The sequence below is a fragment of the Protopterus annectens genome, chromosome 3.part0 (assembly GCF_019279795.1).
Source record: "Protopterus annectens isolate FY-2018-M chromosome 3.part0, PAN1.0, whole genome shotgun sequence".
Classification (NCBI taxonomy): Eukaryota; Metazoa; Chordata; order Ceratodontiformes; family Protopteridae; genus Protopterus; species Protopterus annectens.
The window spans coordinates 1,184,005,993-1,184,029,683 of record NC_056731.1 but is presented as its reverse complement, the minus strand read 5'-3'; the positions used below and the strand labels follow the sequence as shown (position 1 = coordinate 1,184,029,683).

General features: G+C 41.2%; 1 protein-coding gene across 1 annotated transcript in view; it reads right to left on the bottom strand.

Moving 5' to 3' along the window:
- The window catches only part of LOC122797014 (synaptonemal complex protein 2-like), a 1,143,152-nt gene that overhangs the window by 485,216 nt on the left and 634,245 nt on the right, over positions 1 to 23,691 (bottom strand). The window contains exon 15 of the mRNA XM_044065784.1: positions 3,240 to 3,324. Within this exon, the coding sequence (XP_043921719.1) occupies positions 3,240 to 3,324 (85 nt within the window). The remainder of the gene's footprint in view (positions 1 to 3,239; positions 3,325 to 23,691) is intronic.

Below are 23,691 nucleotides of genomic sequence, written 5' to 3'. Positions count from 1 at the left end.
TTTGCAAAGTTTTTCTCTGTTTGTAGAAGTTTTCCTACATGGCCAGACGTGGCCAAAGCTTTCAACACAATCCCTACTCAGGGATCATAGATTTACTGAGTTAGGCATAAACCCTAAATAGAACAAAAAAGCCAAAGAAGAGCCCTAAATCATCAGACGGATAGTAAACAGGTAGGAATATGTTGTCCAGATAGGAAACATGTTGTCCAGTTCCTATGAGAAACTGGTTACTAGCGGTGTCCCACATGGCTCAGTGTTGGGACCGCTATTGTTTTTGGTACATACTTCTCTGAAAAGAAGGCCAATACTGGGGGCTTCTACTTCACCAAGTTCGCAGGTGACTAAGTCGGGTGCAATCATTGAATCCCCAGATGACGATGACATCCTATAAACAGGCCTAAAAATAACACCTAAAAATAACAAATGACTGGTGCCAAAACCATGATCTGAGACTAAATACTAAACAATGCATAATCATTCCTATCAGTAAAGCAGCTATCCCTAAAAATTATAATACTGACAGAACACCCCTAAAAGTAAACCCAGTGGTGTGGGACCTAGCAACACAGATATATAGTAGCCTACACTTTGAAACCAGGTAGCTATGGTAGAGGGGAAATCCTTCTGTGTGGCTCAAATTATTAGTAAAGGCACGCATCAAGGTCAAATAAAGTTATAGTGCCATTGTACTCATATCCCTCATCAGGCACACAATAGAGTAGAATGTTTCCTTCTGCATGCACCAAACCAGGAACTTACACCATGTGAAGCAGCCCCAGAGGTTTCTCGCTAAAAAAACAGACAGGATAAGAATATGTGGACTAACTAAAGGTCCTGTCCCTCCATCGTATATAATTTAAGAGATTACTTATGTCTGATCTACAAGACATTCTCTAATCCAGCCCTAATGAAAATGTTACATGCTAGCAAGACAAATTATAAAAGGGTCATGCATTCTATGGACCTGAACTTTACTTGTGACTCTTAACTTCTTAACAGAACTTTCTGGAGAGAGAGATTCATATCCCAAAGGCTACCTCATATGAGGAATAAACTTCCCATCTTAGTAAAACAAACCCCATTCATCACTCTCTTCAAAAATAATTTGGATAAATGGATGAAGAACTGTAAATTCACTCCCCGGGTACTGCCTGTGTCCCTTATAGACAAAGACAGTCTGTAAAATGACTCAGGGCTCCAATAAAAAGGCCCACTACGCTGATACTACCCCCATCCCATATTTTGTGAATTAAGATATATTGTCATAGCCTGTGTATTACTGTTAAGGGTTGTAAAGGTTCTTGTGCCATTAGCCTAGTAATCATCTATGAAGCTATGTAGCTGAAGTCTTTTTCTGACTACAAATTATAGTTTTGTAATTCTAAACACAGTAATCTCTTGGAACTATATCTCTTCACTTCTGACACCATATAATACCTGGATTCTTGTCAGAATGCTTCAACAACAAAGACATTGGTTGGATTAGAAGTTTCTATGAGTTATATAACTTGCCTGATTCTAGAAAGTGTATCACTTGACATGCACCCTCCTATAACTAGTTATTAGCACAATGATCTCACCATGAACAGCCAGTACTGTGGCAGAACAATGATCATTCATATAATATATGCAACATATGGTATTCTTCTAAGCAACAAACGAGACATGAAATACTGTACAATGCAGCTTTTCTTTTTCATTTAGAATAAGTGTGCAAACCCCTTATTCCTAGCACACCAGATGAGATGAACATCTGTTGTAGACTATGGTCATGAAACAAATACCAACACAACTTTAGTGAGGATTTTTAAGATACAGGCATTACTGTGACGGTGTAGTTTCTGCTTCCAAGATGGACATGTTCTCTGAAAGCGCATGGCCAAATTTGATCATTGAAAATACTGGCATGAGAGAAGCAGTGGTCGTTATTATGTAGATTTTTCTCACACAAAGCTCTCAGAGGTGTTGGCAAGTCTGTTAATGGTTCAAGAGCAAAGAAGCATTTCATTGACAGAAGTCTGAAACTTTAGTACAATTTTTGGTAAAGCCGATGCACTTCTAGTTCATGGCCAGATGACTAGCTTAATGATTCTGATATATAAATTCAGAATAATCCAGAAATGTGGAGCCACGTTTGCTACTTAGCAGTAAATCAAAGAAAGCTGTAGTCAAAACAAATTTTCTGAGGACAGAATCAATTAGTAACTTACATTATCTGACAGATAAGAATTGCACATCTTTGTAAACCTGTATGTTTCATGTAGGATGCTTCTACCTGGATTTGTAACCTGCTATAGTCAGAAGATTTGGCAGTCTAGAAGCAGACCCTTTTGTGCTACCCTGCATTGCTCTATGCAGCTCAAGAATCTGCAATGAACAGTAACATAAACCTGGCTACTTTTCTGCTTCCAAGAGATACCTACACGTGATGGATCCACAAGAAGCACCTGCTGGGGAAAATAAACAATAGATAACTGCCCTCAAATAACCAAATAACTGTCAATGAGTTTGCTAGGATTTAGGGAGATTACTTGTTCAGCAGTGAACAGGAGCTTTTTTCAAACTTTGGCACTAAAAGCACTATTTCTCAGTCTATTACAGTGGTTGCATACTTGATTTTGGGTAAACGTCTGTCCCCATCAAGATTAACAGAAGCTCACTACAGTGCTTCTTTGGGCACTGGATTGTCTTTGCAAACAAGATCCCAAATGGAAGAATTCTGATTCTCTAGCACATTGTTGTATTTGAAGTGTTTATGTAATCCTTTCAGATTGGACACCTACATAATACTCCTGCAAGACGCATTTGCCCTGATTTGCCACAGCCTGTCTTTGAAAATAGTGCATTTTGTCTGAATTTATATTACTCACTCTGTGAGTGGGCCAGCATTCATCATCATCTTGAAAATTACAAAGAGCCAGCTCTATGTTGCTGTAATTTGTGTGTGCAAGTACATGGAGCATAAGGGAGGGAACAACTTAAGTTCTGAATATGATTGCCCAATTATATTAATGTTAATATCATGAAACAACTAAATTTGAAAGGTAAAATGTTCATATTTCCAAATACGTTAACACTGCACATATTTCTTAAACACAGTTATGATGTGGCTTCTGAAGAACTATGCGATTTCCCAATTTAACTAGCTGAGCAATAAAAGCAGATGAAAGAGTATACCAAATGCACTGACAAAGGTGAAGAAAGGTTATTAACACCACAAGAATGGATCTTGGACTCACCTCTTTTGATTGGTGTAAGAGAACGAATGTCAAGTTCAGAGTTAAACGAGTTCTTTATGGTCTTCTGTATTGAATCTGATGCAACCTTAAACCGAGCAGTTTATAAAATATTACATTAAATAAGCAAGTGAGACAGTATGCTCTTATCAATCATTTGATACTGTACAGTAACAAAAAAAAGTCATACAGAATGAAAAGTTATTAAATTTAAGAAGTACTTTTTGACCATCTGCATCACACAAAAGTACTCAGCATAGTCAAATTAACAAGTAAAGCTCACTTTATCAAGCAAATGTGCATATGATGGATTAATTTGGTCAAAAAAGTAAACATGGATCAAATACAGCAAGCTTAAGTTCATCAGAGGTGTATTACAAAGAATACAAAGTTAGCCAGGCCAAGAAGTATCTAGGGTAGGATAAAGACATACATAAGTCTTTTTATACAAGAATTTATTGTAACCTGAGATCTTTGTGTGATCGTGTCAAAAGGGTGCCAACTTTGCTCAAGGTAACGCTTAATTTTTTCAAGTTTTTCCTAGAAGAGCCACTTCAGTCTGTCCCTTACATCTATGGAAGAAAAAGATCACGAAAAGGAAATGTGCTCATCTACTTGGTATCTGCATGTACTCCTCTACAAATGACCACACCCCTCATTTCCAAGATGGAAATTGGAAAAGTACAGGAAGGTGCCAACAAAGGCCACGTATCAGAGGGAAGAGACAGGCATCACCTCTTTGCTTCTTCCAGCCTCTGAATATCAAAGCAGTCAGAATACTTTTCTCTTATGCATTCAATTCCATGCAGTAACAAATATGAGTGAAAGATGGTAGGAGGAGGGGAAAAGCAGATGCTACCAAGGATCCCAGTCTGAATTCAAATTATCCAATTAGAGAACCAGGCACTGTAACAGGAAATGGAGGAAGATAAGATGCAGGAGCACAGAAGCCCTGAAAAGAAACCCCAGAAAAGCAGATAATGAATGTGGACATTACTCTCAGCAAGACTGTCAGACACAGATCAGCAGCATAAATTGCAGCTTAGGCATAACTAAAAGACAATGTGCAAAACAAGAAATTGTAGTCAAGAGTTATGAGCAGTAAAGGACACAAAGCTGACCAGAACACCAAAGGTGCAACATAAAGGGGAAAAGGCAAGCAGCACATAACAGGAAATAAATGGTGGTGCTTTCGCACACAAATTGAGAAAGGAAAGATCTAGAACTGGTCTCAATGAAAGCTCTTTCTGTGGAACCCAAAACATTCTGGAATTGAAGCTTTTGCCCCTTTGATTTATTTGCAAGGAGCAAGCACCTCTGATTTAAGGATACACCCCTCGTACCACCAAAATTAAATATATCTACTCTGAGATCTCACAACAGAGGGGAAAATGAAATGTGCACACTGTTGGCTGAAGTGATTTTGGTGAAACATTTTCACTGAAAGTGCAGTCAATCTTCTATCAGGCCCCCAAAGAAAATGTGTAAGGATGAATGTCAAAAGAATTCTCCTGCAGAACTGGCCCTACAATGTGACAGATTTCTTCAGAGTGGGATCTGGAGTGAGAAATGCAATTGTATTTATTTACACATTACTAATCAACTTAGCCCTTCCAGAGTAACTCTCATTTTCAGAGGGGGTCTGGGTGTGAACTGTATAAAACAAAATAAAGTCTTAGGGAAGCAGAAGTACAATGAATGCGTGAGGTACTAATTGCTTAAACAAACTTGTATATGCATTTTGTTTACTGATACAGAATGCACTCATTTGTTATTTGAATATACAAGAGAAAGTAGAGGGTAGCTAATGTAAAAAAAAAAAACCTGTGGAAAACAAAAGGGAAAGGATTTGATGGTAGGAGGTGTGTAGTCAAAATATTTTGGTAAGGAGAAAAGATTCTACATACAAATACTTATGTGGAAAGGTTTGTGAGTAGACAGCAGTAAAGTTGGAATGTAAAGATCGTCATTATCCAATCAGAGTCAAGTTGGAGCACACTTAAGATGACAAGACACAAAAAGGGGCATCAATGGATGCCAATCAAAAAATAAAGTCCAAAGTAAGAAGCTGCAGAAAAAATACATAAGTCAGTGGCAATGGGTAGGTAATGTGAAAAAGACCTGTGTCACAGGCCTAGAGAGTGCATGGCATCACTCAACAGCAAATGTCGCTCAAGCAGAATGCATTTGACTACTAACTGGACACCATCAGAAGGATCAAGGACAAAAAATGACTGCCTGCAACGTCTGGCAGTTCAGCCCAAGGATACAAGAAAATAACTTCTATACCCTGGTTTGGAGATGAATGGAAGTACTGCTTAAATATGGCCATGTGAACTGATAGATTTAAGCAAGGATTGCAAGATAAGTTACCAAAATCAGAGCATGTTGATGTGAAAAGTAAAGGAAAAGAGAGGACAGACAGACATGCAAAAGTGAAAATATCATCAAAGCATCAGTATGAGTATAATATACGAGAAAGTTGTAAGGGTGATTCCTGCAGCACTGCTGCAGAAATAGCAACAAAACATGGAAGAGAAAAGACCACACTGAAACAGCTATAAGCAGAAATAACTGCTAAACCTTCATCTGTAGTAACTTCAAACTGGAACAGAAAAGGACAAATGGATATTGCAGAGAACACAGCTCCTTGCATAACAATGTGGGTGCTGTTCCTCCAAAAGGAGAGAGACTAAGTACTTGGCAATATGAGATGGCAGGGAAGACTAACCCTACATGGTGTAAACTGTCTAGGCAGGCAGAATGCCGGGTAGATGAGATCAATAAAGGAATGCGCACATGGCTTCATAACATTGGGGAGATGTACAACACCTAGTTACGAAAGATCACCAGTTCCCAAAGACTGTAGGAGCATGGAGACGCAAGTATGATGAATATCGATCCATTCACCAGTGAAGCAGTCAGTTTACCAGATCTGACACAGGGGCACTTTACAACACCCCAGAAAACAGGAAGAGGAAAGAAAAGTGAATGCCAAAGGTGTATTATAAGACAATGAATTCAAGTAACTGCTAGAAGTGCTGACATCCCCACCCCTACTGGCTTGTCATCAATAACATCAGTCCCCAGCTCAGAAAAAAAAATACAAAATAAGGAGTTGTGCTTAAAGACTACAACAACAACAGAGAATGTGCGAAAAAAGTAGACACCAAAGAAAACTGACTAAAATGAAACAAAGTTCTAGCACTCACAAGTGGAGGAAATTTATAAGTAGGGGGTGGCAAAGAAGGATAAGACAAAACTACTACATGGAAAAAACACACACACACACAAGCTGCTGAGATAGTCCATAGGGCTGGACAACTAAGTTAGCTATGGTAGGCAGATCAGGCTCTGATGGATATTCAGAGATGAAAAGGTAACAAGGGTCTAAGGAGATTGAGGTCTTAGAGGTGATTTTATGGCAACAGAGCCAGCTGTATAAATCCCAAGCAAGCCTGGAAAAGGTTTATCTAGCAAGGTATGGGGGCAGGTAATATATTGTGGTTACAGCCTAAAAATCGTAAGCATACTGTGACATCAATTAAAGGAAACCTAGCCCCATGGACAACTGGGATGGCATGTCTCCTGCAGAGCTTCTCTGACTTCACCTTCCTCTCAATAGGAAGTGGAGGGAAGGTGACAAAGAAAGGTGTCAGCTTGACCCTTCCATGACGTTAAAGTGGATGCCACAGAATGTCATGTCAACAGAAACTTGAAAGTGATGCACAAGGAATTAGATATTACCTCAAATTGCAATCAGGAAAAAATGACAAAACAACACAGCATCTCAGCATACCACTACTCCAGCTCAGCAGCTGTAGACATTGGATATGGTGAAGAAAAATAAAGACTGAAGAGAAAGCCAAGAAATCATAGCACAAGGCAACCTGAACAATGAAGTTCACAGCTAGGAAAAAAGATACTGACCCTGTTGCAAGAGTAGAAGTGATCTTCAGTATTTGGCCAACAGAACAGGTAGAGGTCAAGATGGAAGGCTGCACATGAGATCAGTTTTCAGTAAATCATATGTGTAAGGCACACAGCCAGAGGATGAGTACATGTGTGGCTATGGCAGGAAATGGCCAAGGAAAGAGAAGCCACAGAGCAGGTGGTAAAATGCTACCCAAAAGGGAATCATGGAGATATGAAAGGAAAATCTTAGCAATTATTAGGCACTCAAACCCAAGACCTCCAGAATTCTCTACTAGTGTCACTGCCACTAGATTAATACAGCCTCTGCACAGCTAGGCATTCAGTTTTCCCTTAAGAGCCCATTTCCTTTCTACTAGAAACTTCTACCATGGTGATTAAAGTCAAATGATGTATGCACGCACACACTGCAGAGATGCTTTCAGGAGCTGTAAGAATCATGGAAATATGAAAGGAAAATAATAGTTCTTATTTGGGATTTAAACCCATGATCTGGAGCATTCCATGCTGATGTGACTGCCACTGGATTAATTAACCAAAACAGAAGAACCAAATAGAGCAGGTAATCATAGGACAAATGGCATGGAACTGACCTAAAATAGTCACGGGCAACTGATGGGTCTATATCATGTGTTAGAAGTTTTATAACTTCGAACATTAAAATATCAAATTTAAATGTTCAAAGTTATAAAACTTCGAACATATGTTTAAAAAAAAAAAAAACCTAATGGCTGCACCCCCCACTCTTTAAATATACCAACTCCAAAACTGCACTACAGTGCAGAAAGGGAAATCTTCCTTTACCGCACTATAGTGCGGTCTCAGAGTTGGTATATTTAAAGAGCAGGGGGTATGAGGGATGCAGGGGGGGCTTGCCCCCTGCCTACACTAGTCCAGTAAGTTCTGTTACTTTTTTTAATATGTTCAATGTTTGAAACTTGGACCATTTAAATTTGATTATTTAACGTTCAAATTTTTCAAACTTCGAACATATAATATAGACCCGCAATTGATAGGGATGCAACAAAGTAATTAAAAATGGAGTAAGGAGAGGCAGAACTACATAAGAGCTAATATTTTCTTTTCATATCTCAAGTCAAGAATGTTAGTATGATCAAAAAAAGTGGGGGGACACACCTTGCTTCTTTGAACTGTCAACAATGCTTAACAAAACTGTAAACTTGCCAGATTGTGTTGCTGACCGAGAGGAAAAAAGACCCAAATGCTACCCGGTTGACCAGAATTCGAGCAGAGGCTTGTGTGCTATACAGAGTAGACACAGAGGATAGAGGAGGGATGGTGGTTCCACCTGGTTTATGCAGTGGTTCTGATGACAGATCCATGCTGGAAAGGGAAAGCTCATCATGCAGGAGGGGGGGGGGGGTGGCGGGGAAAGCATGTGAGATGCCAACTAAGCCTGTGATGATAGTTCCAGTCAGCTCATGTGGGGAAGCACACAGGTACAAAATGAGAAGGCCCAGGCAACCCTGTGGGTGATGCAAGTGCTAACGGGACAACAAGGAGTGGGAGTTAGGTTCATAAAAATGAAAAATGCTCCTACTGCCAGGATCCTGATAAAAGGACAAAGAACCCTCATAGCTGTCTGGATGATGGATTAGAAGCTTAATGGTCAGCAGATTTGGGGATGATGGCACCAGATATTCTCTCTGATTGTATATCAGATCTTTCACAAGGGAGTCCTGTGTCTAGTGTGACTTGGTAATTTTTTTTTATTTCCAAAGATGTCTAACCATCTTATACCTCCCCCTTACACATGGAAATACATAATAAATAATGAACTTTTTATCTAGGGTGCAAGTTTTCAGGAAGTTTGGGAATGTGTGATCAATAACATGTCAAAACCTATAAAAACTGACAAAAATATCTGAATCAAATGCTTTTCTTTTGTGATTGAAACAAAGAGTTAGAAGGTCACACTGAAAATCCAATCAGAAAAAACTAAATGAAAACTCCAGCCAAGCTAGAACTTCCAATGAGTGACCTCCCAAACCTCCTGTAACAGAGGCACATGGGATATATGCAAATGACCCTTATGAACATCAGGTGTTTCAACTATATGGCGATTCTGATTGCCCATGACTTTTACATTTGAAATCATTTTAATGGACAATTTCAGGCCAATAAAGCCAAACCCCACTAGCTATGGATATGCATATTTCGGCCTTGTTATGACCTCGTCAGCATAGCATAAGCAGTGTGTTTGACTAAGCATAGGAAACACAGGGTTGTTATACCCAGCTGATGTCCATTATCATTAGGGTAAGTGCAAAATATCCCAACTAACAAATTAAAACGGAGTTAGAAAGTCACACTGAAAATCCAATCAGAAAAAACTAAATGAAAACTCCAGCCACGCTAGAACTTCCAATGAGCGACCTCCCAAACCTCCTGTAACACAGGCACATGGGATATATGCAAATGACCCTTATGAACATGAGGTGTTTCAGCTATATGGCAATTCTGATTGCCTATGACTTTTACATTTGAAGTTGTTTTAATGGACAATTTCAGGCCAATAAAGCCAAACCCCACTACTATGGATATGCATACTTCGGCCTTATGACCTCGTCAGCATAGCATAAGCAGAGTGTTTGACTAATCATAGGAAACACAGGGTTGTTGCACCCAGCTGATGTCCATTATTATTAGGGTAAGTGCAAATATCCCAACTATTAAAACAAAGAGTTAGGAGGTCACACTGAAAATCCAATCAGAAAAAAACTAAATGAAAACTCCAGCCAAGCTAGAACGTCCAATGTGTGACCTCCCAAACCTTCTTTTGTGATTGAGTAAAAGTTTTTTTAACAGCATATCCAGACAATTTGTCTGAATAGCAGTACTATAATAGAAAGATTTCTGTTAAGCTATTTTGTAGGGCTGGGGTCAGAGCAGATAAAGGGTTATGGTTAGCAATGTGGGTACACAGGTGGGGTGCTCCTGATCCCAGCCATACAACACACATTAATTTATCAAAAACCCTTTCCCTAACAGTACTACTACACAAAATAATCAGAGACGCAGCATATACTCTATCATTAAACTATAACCTTACGTAACTCAGTCTATAATTCAAACCCAGAAACTCACACACATGCACATACACACTATTAAATCTATCCCCTTACCTAGCCCTCATTCTAACTCTAACTGGCAAGAACCCAATTACATGCTCGCACATCAGAGGAACACCTGATGAGCTGGCATTTCAAATTTCTTGATGTTAAATACAATTACAAGTTATGTACTTACCATAATTTGGTATCTGTATTGTCTTCTTTCATTTGCCCTCACCACTGGGTCTTGGATCCATTCTCTGATCTGATCCAACTTTCCAAAGACTGATACCTCATGTCTTAAGCTCCTCCCACTCCCATAATACCCAGTGACTCCACTACGTCCTCAGATCAAGTTTGCTGAACCAAAAGAAAGAAGAACACATATATACCTATGGCAATATATGCATATCACTATGTAAACAAGGCAAAAGAAAAACTTTGTACAACAGCAGTATTGCCCAACATGCATCTCAAGATTAAGAATCTGTAGATTCCTGCTTCCTACAAGTAATTCCAGATAATAGGAAGGGGGAAAGTAGGGTTGGATGTGAGGACAAATGAAAGAAGACAACACAGATACCAAGTTATGGTAAGTACATAACTTCTAAATCTGATGTCAGTATCAGTTGTCCTTACCACTGGGTCAGAGTCCCCAGCTACGTGGTTCCTTGGGTGGGCCCTATGAAAGGATATGCCTGAGCACCACAGAGCCAAAGGATGCTCTACTTCTGGAGAAGACATCCAATTAGTAATGAGAAACAAAGGTATGTGAATTTGAAGTTGTTGCTCCAGCACAAATTTCATCAATAGAAGTCCTGGCTGAAAAAGCCGAGGAAGTGGACATTGACCATGTGGAATGCACTTTTGGGGAACGGGGAAGCGATATGCCTTCCAATGAATAAATGGTGGATATACAGCTAGTAATCCATTTTGCCAGAGTTACTTTTGACACTTCTGCCAAAACGGCTGGGTGAAAAGGAAATGAATAATTGTTCAGATTTTCTGCATTCCTTTATTTTGTGCAGATAGAAATGCAATTGTCAATAACATCAAGTAAATGAAGCACATATTCACCCTTGTTGGAGTAATTAGGAAAAGACTGGCAAGATGGATAGATTGGTTAAGAATTGCCACTGTGGCTACTTCAGGCATAAAGGAAGGGCTCGCTCTCAATGAAACCATACAGCTGAAAAAGAATATGTATGGCAGTTTTGAAGACAAGGCTTGAATTTCTGATACCCTCTTGGCAGAAGTAATGGCCACCAAGAAGATAGTCTCCCAAGACAAAAACTTTACATTACAGGAGGCAGACGGTTCCAAAAGGTTTTTGAGTGAGGTCTTGCAAAATTAAAGTCAACTCCCAGGGTGGAGAAGGATCTTTAATGGGGGGGGGGGGGCCTTAGTAGGAAAAGTCCATTCATAAAGGCCTTACACAGTCTGGTGGTGGAGATGGCCATTAGGTCCTCTGTGGCATGAAAATTGGCAGTCACCTCCAGCTGCAACCTAATAGTGGAGAAACTAAGCCCCTTGATGGAAAAGAGAGCTTAGGAAGAGAAGAATGGCAGAAACTGGAGCTGAAAAGGGGTCCATTTTCCTGTCTCAGGCTCAGATGGAAAGGCTCTTCTACTTGCTATGGTACACTTTTTTGGTATAATGCTTCTGCAAAGCAAGCATTATGTTATGGACTGGGGAAGCTAGCCTGGACTGCCTTAAAATCATTGGAAGTGGAGAAACCAAGCAGTCAACCTTAGGAATCTGAATGGGTGATGTTCTGCTGGATGACAGATTATATCCTGTCTGGGATCCAGTATCCATGGTGGATACTTGGCGTGAGACCATATCTGATGAGGCCAGAAGGGGGGGGGGGGCAAAGAGGATTAGAGTACTCTTCAACCTGCTGGCTTTCTGTAGAACTTTCAGAATCAGGGGAATTGGAGGATAGGCATACAGGAGACCAGAGGACCAGTCTTGGACTACAGCATCCCTGGGTGACTCCCCCACCTGGAGGGATCAGACTGAAGTATTTGCTGCCTTTGTTGTTCAGCAAGGAAGCAAATAGGTCACAGCAAGGTAGGCCCCGACAACTGAAAATTTAATCCGTTACTGCTTGGTTCAGGGGTTACTTGTGTGGATTCAATATGGATCTGCTTAGTCTGTCTGCTAACACAATGGTTTCCTCAGGGATGTGCATTGCAAGGAGAAAGCAGTTGAGGAGATCACCCATTCCAACAATCTCATGGACTCTATGCATAAAGGTTATGATAGGGTTCCCCCTGTTTGCAGATACACCAGATGATGGACATGTTGCCCGAGTGAAGTGTTATCATTCCCAGTTGGTGTCAATCCTGGAAGGCTTGCAATGATAGGAGGACTGCTCTCATCTCCAGAACGTTGATGTGCAATTTTTTCTCTTTCAGGGACCATGTGTCTTGGACCAGTCCCCCCCCCCCCCACCACCAACAAGGAAGGATCTGTGGTAACTGTAGCCGTTGGAGGGGGAAGAGAGAAGGGCCTACCTAGATAAAGGTCTTTTGTGACAAGTCATCACTGAAAATGGCATCTGCAGATTTGAGACAACTTGGTGAGTGAAACAGAATGGACCACTGGACTTGGAGTCCACTGAAGAACTCTCATGAAAAAGCTTGTTAGTGGGATCAGTAAAATGATGACAGCTGACATGGAACCCAGGGCTTTCAATATAAGTAGTTTTGGGGGTTGGGTGTATCTAGCAAGGACTGTACGTGTTGTTTGAGAGTGAGCACCCTGTGTGTGGGTAAGGATGCTAGCTGAGTGACAGAGTTCAATTTCATTCCATTGAACTCTATGGACTGTACAGGGGTCAAAGTTGACTGTCATGTTTATAGTGATCCCCAGCCAGCTGAATAAGTGTAGTAGGAATTGTACCTCTTGACCCAGTTGATGCTTCATATGTGCAGTTAGGAGCCAATCGTCCAAATACGGAAACACCTGGAATCCTTGCAGTCTCAGGTGAGTTTCCACCACTGACATGCATTTGCTAAACACCCGAGTGGATGGGGTGAGTCCAACAGGCAGTGCTCTGAATTGATAATGACTGGCTCCCAGCTGAAAGCACAAGTGTCTCCTAGAGCATCTGTGGATCTTTATGTGGTAATACACATCCTAGTGATCTATACAGCACATCCAATAATCCCTGCACAGTAGAGGCAGAATGGACTGAACCATCACCTTGTGAAACTCTGACTTCTTGACAAACTGATTCAATTTGCTCAGGGCCAATATGGGCCTTAGGTCCCCCTGTCTATTGTGGCACCAAAAAGAAGCATGAATAAGTACTGCATTCTTGTTGTGCAGTTGGGATCTCTGAGATGGCTCTTTTTTCCAGAAGTTTCTGAACCTCTTGAAGGGCCTGATCCCTCTGACTGGGTGGTACATCAGGGTGCCTTCTTTTGGTGGGTGGAGGAAGGGAAAAAGTAGTGTAGTATCCTCTGGATATTCCATCCAGCACCCAGTTGTCATTTATCTTTGACCAGGCATCGTGGTGCAAGGAAATTCTTTCCCAGACTGCCTACAGAGAACAGTCAGGCAATGCTTCAGGAGCACTGATGGGGCTTGTCCGAGAAAGGTTCTCTAAAGCCCTAATTCTGCAGCCCCCTCTGCCCCTAGGGCAGTGCCTTCCATTAAATCCACGTCTTCTGCCTTTGGGTGAGGAATCCTCAGACTCCTGGAAAGGACCCTGTGATTTCTTGACCCACATCATCTTCCCACTACATTGCTTCCTTGAGAAGATCCCTTGTGGGTAAGAAAACTTGATCCCTATGGTAGATAGTGTCTTTCCTTCTTGCTCACTGCAGGTGAATGTCTCCTTGACCGATGGTTAAACAAGGAGGAATTATCGAACGGGGCATTGATAAAAGATGCCTTGAAGGGTTCCACAAACCCACAAAGCCTTAACCAGGTATGTCTCCTAAGAGCTACATCCATCCTAGACACTCATGAAGCTGCCTTCTTCCATGTTGGAAATCAGCCTCATTGAGGAATTGGCTAGACAGAATAGGGTGGGCAGTTTTTACCTTCTGAACGTCTTCCACTGACATGAACCCTGAAAAGGAGTTAGTAAGCTCCTGAACCATGTCTTGTTGCAGATGAGTAAAATGGGCCAGATAATTTAATGCTCTCAGAAAAAAGGTGGCTGAGGAGTAAACACCCTTCCTGTGTCTGTCCAGTGCCTGAGACTCCTTGTTTGGGGGGGGGGGGGGTGGACAGTACAGCTTTGTTCTACCTGGTTAGGCTTAGTGGCTGCTGACACTGATAACATGAACTGGGATGCCCTTACTTCTGTGAAGATGGTCTACAGGGGGGCTCAGTTATTTATCTGCTTGCTTTGGAATGGGCTCCTTGGTGTCAGGTTCCTTCCAAGTTCACCCACCGGTGGAGTCACCCAGGATGTAGATGGGCTCATCTCAAAGACCACCAGAAAGACAGATTCTTCAGAAGGGGGGACGAGAAGATAACCCACCCTTTCGTTTCAGGATCTCTAAAATATCTCCAAAGGAGATGTCTTCAGGTGGTGGCCAGTGGGACTCCTCTCCACTGAAATCAGTGTCTTTGGTTAGCAACTCCAAGGAGGAGTCTACATGCTTCCTCTTGTGTGGTCTCTTCCTGGGTACCTCCTCTGTAGGAGACTCAATGTAGAACTCAGAAGACTGAGGAACCCCTTATAGATGGGGCCTGAAGGGCCTCTTGGGCAGGCTGACCATGGAGTGGACGTACATTCGCCAGGCTCAGATCAAATGGCAGCAGAGTTAGAACTGGGGAGGAGGTACAGAATGCCCTCACTGCCACCTGGAAATCCAACAGACCCAAGGATCCTTCCCTCCTAGGAGCCGAAACTGACAAAGGAGAGAAGGCAAACACTATCCCAGATCCTAAGGTACCTGCGGACACAAGCCCTGAGCTACTGAAAGCTGACGTCCCAAGAGGAAGGGACGGATCCAACCATGTCAGAGCAGAGACCAATCCCCCTGAGTCAGCACTAACATCTCAGGACCCACTTGGCTCCGAAAAAGGCGATTATGAGCCAGTCTGGGGCACTGCTGTAGTTGAAGAAAGGACTATTCTCAACTCTAATGACATCTCTCTTTCTCTAGATATCCAGGATCCTGGGTTTCTGAAGCCGAGGATTGATCAGAAGAGGAGAGGCCATTAAATGTGATGGGGCTCTCATGGATCCAAGATGGGATGGAAATTATAACAGTCCCATCTCAATCTGAGGTTTCAGTAAGATCCGCTTCATATTGTACATCTTGGACTGGGACAACCTGGAAGACATGGAGGATATGGATGAATGGCCAGACCTAGCTGGGGAGTGAGCCACTCTGGAGGTCGCAACAGGTGAGGCGGACTTGCTTAACCTCAGGGTATGGCTACAGTCAGAGTCTTCAGATCCAAGGTAGATGGGGTAGTGCAGATCTCCACATTTCTGTTGGATCCAAAGTCCCTTTTGGATCTGAAATCTTGAGATCTGAAGTGACACAGATCCAGGGAGAAGGAAAGGCTGGTGCAAACCGTGTCTGATCCAAGGAACTTCTCGGATCTGACGGTCTAGCTTTTCTCAGGTTCAACATAGTCAGATCTGATAATTCTGGCCTCTTTTCATGTGGGAGAGATGATACCCCCAGGGAGGCTGATTTCTTGGGTCCTTTAGATCTTTATGCTCCTTGGAAGAACCAGGCCTGTGGGTCTGAGTTCCAGAGACTGGCAATAAGCCCTGAAGGATCAATTTATTCCTCCTATCAACCAAGGTGTGAGGATTGAACCCTGTCCAGATGTCGCAATCCTGATCAAGATAATCAGGACCTAAGCAACAGAGACACCTCTCGCAGGCATCCAAATTTGGAATTTTAAGCCCATAAGTGGTGCATCTCTTAAAACCAGTGGGTCCATCTGCCATGCTCCCAACATAATACATGACAAGCAAACAGAACCAGCAAAGTCGCTCAAGACTAGAAGGTCGGTCACACACACAGCAAAGAAGAAAGAAGAAAAGTGATTTATAAGGATATATATATATATATATATATATATATATATATATATATATATATATATATATTTTTTTTTTTTTAAATAGAAAGGCCAATAGCCATACAGGGAAAGAAGAAGCAAAGCAAGGAGGAAAGGCCCTGATGCTAACAACTTCTAAAAAGGAAGTGTAGGAGGGGAGCAAAGAACAGTCAAAAAAGCTAAAGACTCAACAAGCACTTATCTGAACTCAAAACAACAAAAGCAATCACGTCTGGCATGGAAGGCGGCAAATGAGATCTGAAGTGTTAGTGGAACTGCAAGGTACTACAGGAGTGGGAGTAGCTCATGACACGGGCATCAGTCTTTGAAAAGGACGGATCCAAGACCCAGTGGTGAGGACAAATGAAAGAGACATCAGAACCTTTGAATGTAAGTAACAGCAATGTACTCTGTCACTGGGATGTGTATTCAACAGAATATATTGTAACCATATATGTGAATTTACAGACACAAACACTCACATACATATGTATACATGCATACTTACTTGGTATGGCAGTGAATTGCCAAGTGGTGGATTTCTACTCAGCCGAAGCAGAAGCTTCATAATAGAATACAAATATCCTTCCTTAAAACCACTTGACTAATGTATTAGCAGCATGGACATATTAAACTGTATACGACTGAGAAGAAAAGGGTCACTGAAAGGGCAAAAATATACATGCCCACTGCCAACAGTGACAGTTGTAGTGGAATATGTGCTTGTATGAATGGAGAGAAAGAACCACATCAATGAGGAAGGAAGAAAAACAGGATGTCTACAAGATCATCTTCATAACAGGTGGATTTTTTTAAGAAAGCATTAACGTAAACAAACTGGAGACTGTCGATGAAGCAATAAGCATGCAATTCTGTTGAAATTATGGTCTTCAAAAATCTGAGGAGGATATAAATGATTGTTCATGAAACTCGTTACCGGCCCTTACAGTCCTGGAATCATTAAATTTGCAAGATTAACTGGCTGCTTTCATAGGCAATGAAAGCCCACAAATGAAAGATGGGTTGAAAGAATCTAATTATGCAGCTTTAAACAAAGGACCCTCACTTATCCATGCAGGTAAAAACAGAGACAGGTTCATGCACTCCAAATGCTTCCATTATCTAAAGGGAGTAAATATAGGAACCGGTGCAAAGCAGATGGCTAGAGCCATAACGTTTACAAGTTATTATTTGTCCTTTAGTGCCCTGTTGTGATTCTGATGGCATTCCCTCCTGGGGTCATACAGCTGTTTTTGGAGAGAGAAAATAGTTTAGCATGTCTGCTGCCTTTCCTTGCCTGCACTGCTTGCTGATGGATGCCACTTTGCAACTTGTTTAGAATAAATGAGTGATTTATTCTGTAGCTTGATGAGGGGTGCAAAATGTCGTAGTGCCAGTCAGGAAGTATATTTTTAGTGTAGCTGGGTAAAGTAATTTAAATCTAAGGTTAACTTCTTGTCTCACCCTCAATGCTTGGATAAAATTTAATCTCCACTTTCTAGTGTGACTTCAGTAATTATTGTCCAAAAAAATTATCCGTGCTTCTATTGTCAGATTCTTGCCATTCTTCCAAAGCTTTACTAAAACTCTCTTAGCTGGTAGGTCTGAACTTCATAACCAGTTGAGGATTTTCCTTCTTGCCAACTCTATCTAGGCTCTGTATCTCCATTATTTCAATTCATAGGGTCATAGCTGTATACTAGGCTAACAACTGCAAATTTGATTTGTATAGGGGGTGATTTACTAACTGCCAATGTCCGTCAAAGACATAAGCACCAGACCAGGGGTGAATTTCTGATTACCCACTCACTGGTCCAAGTTAGGCTTAAAAAGGGTTAGGGAGGAACTTTGCTTCACCCTATTTCAGGGAATTCTGTATTCAGATATATGCATTTTTAAACAATGCAATAGGTACTATGCAAGTCTTATTTTAACATGCCTGTGCAGTTCTCAGGCATTTGCTGATCACTTCTGAAACTGAATGGTGCATTAGCTCCACTCAGCCAAGCGAAGTGCAGCTTCACTTTCCTCTCCACCCTCCTCAAATATCAAATTTGTATGTCTCTCATCTCCCTCTTGCCAATCATCTCTCTGTTGCTACCACCTATAACCATCTTATCCCATTCCCATTATCTTCTCTCTAACTCATGCAACAATTTGCTTACTCATGCTTTCTTTTATATTACATTTCCAACAGCAGTTACAAAGAGCTATAGCAGCCATCATACAACACACTTCCTTGATTCCACATGCGCCACCTTATACTGCATACAAACCTTCCCTTGTTGCACATGCACCTTCTTAAACATCAAACTCAGGAGAACAGACATCATTCTACCCCCCCCCACACACACACACACACACTCCCATTTTTCGTTTCTCAACAGTGCTTCTCTCTCTTGTAATTATCTCCCCTACTTATACCTAGTTATATTTAAGTGAAACACCTCAGTAGTTCAATAGCCTCCTCAAACACTCCCACCCACAGCATAGGTGGCTGCCAGGTGGTGTTGTACCTGTTTCTTTTCTTATGCAAGTTATTTACACACCTCTCCTCCTCCTTTTCTATTTTATCTCTTCTCTTAATTTCTTAAACAGCCCATACCTCTCAACTGTACTGAATTCCATGGCATTTCACATTTTAATGGACAAAATAATGGGATGCCACAAATTCCTGAGTGGCCTCTTCAAATCCCAATTTTGTATTTTTGTTTTATTTACATTTTTATTTAATGTTGACGTCATAGATATTGCTGGTGTATCCCGAACTTTATCAATGTGCAGGAGCATGTGTAATGGCATCCACATTGTCAGACAGTGCCTGACTGCCCTATCAGACTGACTTAGAGGGATTAAACTAAAAACAATTGTTTAATGCTGCAGCCCACCTGCGACTTGCAAGTCAGGGATTAGAGGAAGAGGCTTAGAAGCGCTACCACTGATCAGCAATTCAGCATGTTCTCCTTTAGCACACCAGTTTTTACGTGCATGCTTTTCTTGTTGCTGTTGAACCAGAGGACTTCTTTACCTGTATTCAACCTGGACACTAAGAATGTTATCAAGAAGACAGGAGATTTTGGGAGGCTGTTTGGATTTTCAATATCCATGCACTGGCCGTTAAACCCTGACAATAGGCTGCAAGTTGAATTATTTTCTATAGAGAAAGGGCAGTTCCTGCACTTGTTTGAGCAGCATTTTGTTTGACTGATGTTACTAGAATTCTGTGGATGGGAATCTGGTTTTCTGCTACCAAATGTCTCCACTGAATCAGCTGGAATTTGTATATTTTCAAGTTGAAATAAACATAGCAAGCTGTTTTGAGTTAGAACTGCAAACACAGTGTGATTGACAGGATTGTTGGTTCAGCTACTACTTTGTTTGCTGTGTTTTGTCAAGTATGCTGTGCAACTGTGAAATTACTGGTGTGCCATGAGCCCCCCACCCATTTTTTTAATGTCTTTAATTACAGTTAGTGCACTAGGTGTAGCTGTTTTGGCAGTTGCAGTTAAGCTAGACTGTGTTACAAAGTCTGGTGCAGCGCAGGATGGCTGAACTATGTTATTATACCACTTCTTCCAGTGTGACTGTGTTGGTATTTCTGGCACAGGGAGGTTCAATAGCAGAAAGGGACTTGAAAGCTAGCCATTAAGATCATAGGAAGTTACTATTAGCCCTGAAGCCCTTACAAGCCTAGCTAAGAATTTAGCCCATGTTCCAACAAGTCAGATAGATAGAACTCTCTTTGGATAGCTGTAATGTGATGGTGGTGGTGGAGTTGGTTCACATTTGATATCATATTTTTGATTTTAGTAGGTAAAGTCATGCTGCAAATTTTAGAAAACAAAAATAATCATTTAACATGTGTGCACTCTCTGGAACTGGGACCTTTGTTTTTTTCTTTAACCCATAGTGCCTGTCAGCCTGCAGTTACTAGTTACATACCAACGAGATGGGGTTCTATGCAATTTAAAAGAAGTTTATTTGGCCCGATTACTTTGTACAGTATTTTTCCTCAGGGTAGTAGGGGAGGTGGGATCACCTCCACCAAATGAGTTATTGTAATATTTGCATATGAATATCACTTTTTGTTGCTGGGATTACATCTGAAATTGCTTTTCATGCTTAGTTTTGTATTTTTGTGACAGCCAGCAGACAGAGCCCTTGCTGGGACTGGGACATTTCCCTCTGAATGGGAAGCTCTCGAGCCTTTCTGTGGTGCACGTGATTGGCTCCCCAGCTCCCCATGCAGTTCTAACAATCCAGGACAAGGTGTGGGCACAGAGTGTGTACTTAGGGTGTGTGTGTGTGTGTGTGTGTGTGTGTGTGTGTGTGTGTGTGTGTGTGTGTGTGTGAGAGAGAGAGAGAGTTACCCGGATGGGTGAAACTCGGGCCAATTCTTCAGACCTTGGGATGGGGTAACACCTGTTCTGGTTTTCATTCTTCAGTAAACGTATGTGGGCATCATCTCATAAAAGAGGGGAAGATACCATTCATACTATGACAGACTTTAATACAGCGCATTCATCTTCTAACTCTTCTCCAATTGATATTGTTAACTGCTTTATGACTTCCAGCAGTACATAAAACTCTGAGTACAAACAATCTTAGAAAAAAATGTTTCTGCAGGATTCATTTTGTTTTATTAAGAAATGTTCAAATATGGGGGCCTGAGACAGCAGGGCAGTAGTAGTACTAAATAAACCATGATTAGAACAGATAATTTTCACCTCTGTTGCTCTACAGTCCATAAAAGTGTAGGTTTTGTGCTAGATCTTTGAAAGATTGACAAGTGTTTTATCAGCAGTCTCTCCTAAGATCCTTGACATTTTCTGGCTTGAAAGAAGGATGGCACACCAAAGTTTGTCAGCATACATTAGCATAGAATATTTATGTATTTAACCAGTTTAGTGAACTGCCCTAAGACAGTTTACAGCAAAAGCATGCGTCAGAAAGGTAGTTACAAAACATGTACAGGTCATGAAGACAATGCAAACATGCATGCACTGAGTAGGATGGGCTAAGAGATGGGCTTTGTATGCAATGAAGTTTAGAACAAGGGTTGCAAATGTGAAAACTGCTGCTGGTCATGATTTTGTAAAAAAAAAAAAAAAAACGTGCGGAATATGTAACTAAATACAAACAATGATGACTGTTATATTTGTACTAAACAATGTTATTGAAATTTAGTCTGCGTGCATGCGTGTGTCATTTTTAACAAATCACACAACTGTATAAATATTATAAAGACAGGGTCACTCATCAGTGATGAAAAGAGGAGAAAAAAAATCAGTGACTCACTACACAAACACTAAACAGAATTACAGTGCAAACATACTGCACACTAATTCTTGCAGTGAGCAAGCTCACTTGCACCCCCACCTCCTTACTTAAAAATACTAACTGTACATTGCATAAGCTGAATCCCAAGTGTTTGCAAGTTTATTGCCGAATACTTCCAATAAGATTTTTTAGATATGTTGTAAAGGGACTAACTGGTGCCATTTCTGTGCAGAATGTGTATTTTCAGAGTGAATGTTAAAAATTGGGAAACATTTTCACAATTATTTCAAATTTGGAATCCCACAATTCCATTGGAGTGGGGGGTTATATTACTATGCATGCAAATTTTATGTTAATTACTATTCCAGTTTTCGGACAGTTGTACCTACTTTTCATGGGCCTTTGTCCAGATTTTTGATATCTCTAGGTTGAGAGGTATATGAAACAGCTTAGCTGTCAGGGAGGCTGTCTCTACACTCTACTGTTGTGTATTCTGTCAGGATTTTTTCTTCTTTCCTTAGCTATGTAGTATAGACCCCTCTCCTTCTACTTCCAGGCTATCCCTTCTGTCCTGTCACCACCTGTCACTTAGGCCTCTACACATTACACTTTTGTATGCTATTAAAAGTAAACTCATTCCTCTCATAGCCTACGTGACAGGTAGGGTGTTGCTACCCCTTTAAGTAGCTAAGTCTTCTAGTTCCTCCATCACTCTCTTACAGCACACAGGATGCTGCTGTTATACACCACCTTCATATTACATCATATTATCTTAGCTGAAAGTCAGATCTCACACCTATAGGCTAGGTGGAAGAAAAAAGGGGAAGGAGGTTTCAACAGAATCTCTTTCCACTCCTTAGTAATTATTCCTAATTAATTATTAGCCCATTATTCATGCTTACCTGTATATCTTGCCTCTTCTGTCACTCTCCCATATAACACATGGTAGGTAGGTAGTCTGTTGTACCTACTTTACACTACTCCCCCTCTTCAAATGCCCATTCTAGTACTGTCACAAACAGCACAGGTGGCAGGTAGGCTGTAGTACTACCTTTTTGTGCAAGTGGTTATCTTACTCCTCCCACTCATACAACCTATACGAAAGGTATGCTATAGTACACTCCACCCTTAATACCTCTCTTTCACATAGATAAATTGGCAGTAAGATATTAACACCTCTCTGCCCACTTACCTGTATTACCATCCCTAGCTGCACAACCCTTCTACCCATTTAATGTGCATCACATCCCTACTATTCCACTTCTCTATCCTATCTGGGAATCACATCTTTTTCTCTCTACATACTACACAGGAATTGAATTAGCCACCTTTCCCTTCCTCCTCTCCTCCACCCCCCACCACCCCCTCTCAAACACGGACTCCCCCCTTTGATACTTAATCATGTAAAATCCTAGATTACTCCTTAAAAACAGTTCTCATAGCTCTTTCATTAACTTACTTTAGCATATAGACTACATTCCCAGTTCCACTCTACATGGGTGTACTTGAGATTACTGAAATCTCAGTAGACAGACACATGAAATACTGAGCCGAAAAGCTCAATGTTTCAGATGACCGATATGTCATAATGCCAACTTCCGAATGGTCGACAATCCAACTTGAGCGGAACAGGAAATCCACCCTTGTGGACATTGTAGTGCAATCTCGGAGTTGGTATATTTAAGTTATGGGGGGTATGGGTGGGCATAGCCCCCCATAGAGGGTGCAGGGGGGCGTAGTCCCTCTGCAAGAATGTGAAATATGAAGGTATTTTAGATTTTTTATTTGTAGTGCATGTTTTGTTTTAGTGGTTAGGGTTTAGTTTAATATAGAAGATGGGAAGGGTGTGAGTGAGGGGAACTAGGTAGTTTTATGTAGAGTGTTGTGTTTTTTCTTTTGTATGTTGTTTATGTGTATTGTTGTGTGTATGTTTTACGGAGGTGTGTCGGGGTTTTGACGTGCCGGTATTGTGTGTGCCAGGTATGTGCGGTGTCAGTGTTGTGCAATGTCGGTATTGTCGGCTCAGTGTTTTGCGTGTCGGTTATGTCGGATGTTGGGTAAGTGAAGTAGACCCCTCTACACACACTGGTTCACCCTACCGGTTAATATTCCAGTGTGCA